We start from the raw sequence: 5302 nt of genomic DNA on the forward strand, positions 1-5302 counted from the left end.
ACCTTCTTGATATAAAATTAGCTTATTATCTACTAAGTACTAATTACTAGATTATAAGGAAGAGTCTTTTTTCTGTAATAATTGTGTGTAATTATATACAGACGCCTAATTATGTATAGGCAAAGAAAAAATACAAAACTTTAGTCTAGAGTCTAGACATATGGGCATTGTCTATCTATAAAAGGGCAGAGATACTCATGTAATGATGAACCACACTTGTTATTATAACTTTTTGATATATATAAGAGAGATGAGCCTTAAAGGAAAGTTAGTTTCTGAGATAAACATCAAGTGTGATGGAGATGTTTTTCATGAGATTTTAGGGCATAAACCACATCATATGTCAAGCATATGCCCTGATAAGATACAAAATGTGAATATTCATGAAGGTGAATGGGGCACTGTTGGCTCTGTTAGTTCCTGGAACTTCACCCATGGTAAACATACATTATATTTGATTTTAATATTTATTGTTTTCTGGTAGAATATGGTCCATTAGTTTTAGTCTTTATTAATTTGTTTTAGTTTTATATTTCTTACATGATAGCATAAGAATAACACACACACACACACACACACACATATATATATATATATATATATATAAAAGGGTCATTAATTTCATCCAACACTTATATTGATTCAAATCATTTTTAACCTGTTCAGATTCAATCCAAATCATCGATCATTCAAAAATGAAATTAGTAGTATGGAATCTTTACTATTTTTTAATTTATTTTTTTGCAGATGGGAAAGAGAAGGTGGTAAAGGAAATAGTTGAAGAAATAGATGAAGAAAAGAAGTTGATTAAAAAAAAGATAAATGAAGGAGATATATTGGAGGATTACAAATCATTTTACATCACTACTCATGTTGAGACAAAAGGTGAAAACAATTTAGTTACTTGGATTATTGAATATGAAAAGAAGAATGCAAATGTGCCAGATCCACACACATATATGGAATTTGCTCTCAACATGACTAAAGATGTTGAGACTCACCACATCAAGTGACACATAAATATATGTACTTGGAATAATGTGTGGTGTTATTAATGAATGTGCTTTGAAATATCTACTATATATATGTAACAAAAATAAATGAAGTGGATATGTAATTTCTATTTTGTAAAATTCTGCTTATATATAATATAAATAAAAGCTACTCCCTCCGTCCCATTTTATGTGACAACATTTGACCGGGCATGGAGTTTAAGAAATAAATGAAGACTTTGAAATGTTTACCAAATTGCCCTTTAAAAAGTAGACTCTTTTTTCTCTCTCCTCATAAATGTATTGGAGTATTATTTTAAGATTAAGTGGGACCAACAAGGATAAAAGAAGAATTGTACCTTTATAAACTTACCATATAAGGAAATGTGACATTCTTTTTGGGACTGACCAAAAAGGAAATGGTGCCACATAAAATGGGACAGAGGGAGTACTATTTGGATTGCATAAGAGCTTCCCTTTTCTTATTCTTTTCTTTTTCTCTATGCTGGAAATTAGCCAATGTATGTGTTTTCCTTTCAATTGTACCATTTTTTTTTATAAAGGAGATTGAAGAAGAAAAATAGTATAAAAATAAAAAATATATATCCTATCGTACTTTCTTCTATAAAAAAAGAAGGAAAAACTAACTATAGCTATAGAAACATCTATCATCTCTACTAAATATAATTATATTTTGAAACAATTACATAATTAAAATATCTTTAAGAGAGATAGATTTAGGTATCTTAGGGTCTATAGTTCAAGGAGTGAGGACATCGACGATGCTATCACACATTGTATTGGTGTGGTGTGGATGAAGTGGAGACTTGCCTCTGAAGTCTTGTGTGATAAGAAGGTACCGCTGAAACTCAAAGGTAAGTTCTATAAAGTTTCTTTTTAATCTGGTCAAATAAAGATATTTTTTTTGGTGATTCGAACGACATTGTTTTATGGGACTGAATGTTGGCCACTCAAGAATTCCCATGTCCATAAGATGCATATTGTAGAGATGAGGATGTTGAGGTGGATGTGTGGTCTTACTAGGATCAATTTGTGATGGACAAGATGAGGAAGCGAGACTGAGATGGTTTGGAGATGTAAAGATGAGATGATTAGACGCAGTGATGGAGCTAGAATTTCGCCTAGGGGTGTCAAAATATAAAGAAATAAAATCGTATAGAAATCAAGGAATGTCAATATGTAATATATACATATAAAAAAAGTTATTCTAGCTACACAATGTAATTTTTCGACGAAGGGGTGTCGGACGACACCCCTTAACTACATGTGGCTCCGCCACTGATTAGACTCACCCGTGAGGAGGTGTGAGAGGTTGGTTATTGAGGGTACAAGGAGAGGCAGATGTTGACCGAAGTAGTATTGGGAAGAGGTGATAGGACAAAGAATTGACGCAACTTTAGGTTACTGATGATATGACCCTAGACAAGAGGGTGCGGAGGACACACATTAGTATCAAACATTAATAGTTATAGGGAACTACAAAATGTTGTTAAATAGGATCAACGATAAATTTTATTATTTAGCTGCAGAATTTGTCCATAGGCAATTTTAGTTTTTTTTAGTAGTGATAGGGAACTACAAAATTAGCTAATGTAAAAACCACCTCAAAGATTTGAAGTTTTCAAATAGCATAAACGATGTGTGTATTGTACCACTAGAAACACAAGAACATTATATTAGTGAACTGATGACAGAACAACTACATAATCAATCACATAAATAGTCCTTCCAAAACACAAGAACATTATATTAGGCAAACATACATGATCACACAACATAATGAAATGTTACATTTTAACTATGTTACTTCAATAAGGGAAAGATAAATTTCATATGCCACGTGCTCAAGGCTTTTTAGGCACTTGTGGGATTTATGGTTTTGGCAAAGTTGGCAATTCAGGCTTATAATTAGGAATGGAAGGAATCTCGAGTTTTGGCAACGTTGGAAGTTCAGGCTTTGTGATTTCTGGAAATTCGGGCTTTGGCAGAGTTGGCAGCTAGGGTTTTTGAATTTCAGGGAATTCAGGCTTAGGCAAAGTTGGGATTTCAGGAAGGCATAATACATAAATGTGTTCTTTAACTTGGCCTCATTTCACATTTATGCCCTTCAACTTTGGGTATGCATAAGTAGACACTTATTAAACTTGTATAAACTTGAACAAGTAGACACATGAGTCCTACGTGGAACAACACACGTAGGACACCACGTAGGACAAAAAATGACATGTAGGATGCCATGTAGGATATGTGTATCTATTTGTTCAACTTTATACAAGTTTAACTGTCTACTTGTGCACACCCAAAGTTGAAGGATATAAATGTGATTTGAAGCCAAGTTAAAGGGCATATTTATGTATTATGCCTTTCAGGAAGATGTAGCAATTTAGGCTTAGGAAGCTCGGGCAGAGTTATTTAAAGAAGATGTCGTGCTTCTGCTTGAATTACATAGTTGCTTGCTAATGACAAAGTGATGAGTATAATAACAAGAAAAAAGATGGATTGTGGTGAAAAGTCATTGCTGAAGGTAAAAAATACTTTAATTCATATGACTTATACTTCAGTTTGAACACGTTATTATATAGATGTAATTAGTTGTGCAAAAGTGAAAAGAGGAATAAAACTAATTTGGTTAGTGGTTGGTTAAGAAAAATGTCAGTTAGTTCATCTTCTCAACAATAATAGTCCTAATTTAATCTGCCAATTTTTTGGCATGCACAAGGTCCCCTCTCCAATTCTAAAATAACATGTCTATAATTAATCTCGATATAAAATTTGCAAAAGAGATACAGTGTTTGGTTGGGGTGGGTGTGGGGGTGGGGGTTAGGGGTAGGCATCATTTCTTTTATAAATAAGTGGTTACGCGTAGGGTGCTAAAATTGATAATAAACAAATAATGTGTTTGGTAAAATAATGTTGATAAGCCTTTTTTTTCTAAAATAATGACTGAATTAATGTCGTTAAATCTATTTTTTAAAAATAATTTAAAAGTATTTACACATAAAAAGAACAAATGAAGGAAATAAAATAAAGGGATAATTCAAAGTTATGTTCTAGGAGGAACATTTTAGGAGTACAAAAAAAAATAGAAAAGGTTAAATTGTAAAGTGATTGGTCAAATTAAAAGTGCTTATAAGCTGTAAAACCATAAATTTAAAATGACCAACTTATGGTTGATTTCGGATTATAAGCACTTGAGAATTATAAGTGTTTGCCAACTATATGATAAGCTTTAAAAATATGCTTATGAACTAGTCTGAACTACTTAGAAATTTAACCTAATACCTTCTTAATATAAAAGTAGATTATTGGGTACTACCTATACCAAGAGTCTTTTTCTGTAATAATTGTGTGTAGTTAGTTACATGCACACACCAAATTATGTATAGGCAAAAAAAATAATACCAAATTTACAGTCTAGAGTCTAAACATATTGACACTGTGTAACTGTATAAAGGCAGAGCTACTCATCATGTAATGATGAACCACACAATTGTTATTATAAACTTAAAGAAAAATGAGTCTTGAAGGTAAATTGGTTTCTGAGATAAATATCAAGTGTGATGGAGATGTGTTCCATGAAATAATTATGTACAAACCACATCATATGTGCAACATATGCCCTGATAAGATACAAAAAGTGGATATTCATGAAGGTGAATTGGGCACTATTGACTCTGTTAGGTTATGGAAATTCACCCATGGTAAATCCGTATTATATTTGGTTTCAATATTTATTGTTGGATCCACTTATATGGATTTTTGTCGCATTATATAGCTCTTAAAAAAAAAAAATTTATATCTAACTCAAACTAATAAATAACACATTATATAGCTCAAACTAATCAATTCATGAATTGGATCCAACACTTCTATTGATTCAGACCGTTTTTAATTGGTCCAAATTCAATCCAACTCGCTCAATCATTTATAAACGAAATTAGTTGTATGAATTTTTTACTATATATATTTGTTTGAAGATGGGAAAGAGATGGTGGCAAAGGAAGTTATTGAAGAAATAGATGAAGAAAAGAAGTTGGTTAAAAAAAAGATGATTGAAGGAGATATGTTAGAGTATTACAAATCATTTTACCTCACTATTCATGTTGAGACAAAGGGTGAAAACAACTTAGTTACTTGGATCTTGAAATATGAAAAAAAGAATGCAAATGTGCCAGATCCACACACTTTCATGGAATTGTGTCTCAATATCACTAAAGATATTGAGAGTTACCACATCAAGTGATACATAAATATGTGTACTTGAAATAATATTATGTGGTGTGGTTAAT

General features: G+C 31.8%; 3 protein-coding genes across 4 annotated transcripts in view; 2 read left to right on the plus strand and 1 right to left on the minus strand.

Moving 5' to 3' along the window:
• The window catches only part of LOC125857196 (MLP-like protein 34), a 384557-nt gene that overhangs the window by 64587 nt on the left and 314668 nt on the right, over positions 1-5302 (minus strand). The window lies entirely within an intron of this gene.
• Positions 214-1155, plus strand: LOC125857223 (kirola-like). The gene is made up of 2 exons (XM_049536919.1): positions 214-437; positions 748-1155. The coding sequence occupies exons 1-2, from the start codon at positions 251-253 to the stop codon at positions 1011-1013; spliced, it is 453 nt and encodes a 150-aa protein (XP_049392876.1). The 5' UTR covers positions 214-250; the 3' UTR covers positions 1014-1155.
• Positions 4527-5279, plus strand: LOC125857222 (kirola-like). Of its 2 annotated transcripts, none has more exons than XM_049536917.1 (2): positions 4527-4714; positions 4991-5279. In XM_049536917.1, exons 1-2 carry the CDS (start codon positions 4528-4530, stop codon positions 5254-5256), a joined length of 453 nt encoding a protein of 150 aa, XP_049392874.1. In that variant the 5' UTR covers position 4527; the 3' UTR covers positions 5257-5279. The 2 variants fall into 2 exon arrangements, with proteins under 2 accessions (XP_049392874.1, XP_049392875.1); XM_049536918.1 differs by having other exon boundaries at positions 4527-4666.

The sequence above is a fragment of the Solanum stenotomum genome, chromosome 2 (genome assembly GCF_019186545.1).
Source record: "Solanum stenotomum isolate F172 chromosome 2, ASM1918654v1, whole genome shotgun sequence".
Lineage (NCBI taxonomy): Eukaryota > Viridiplantae > Streptophyta > Magnoliopsida > Solanales > Solanaceae > Solanum > Solanum stenotomum.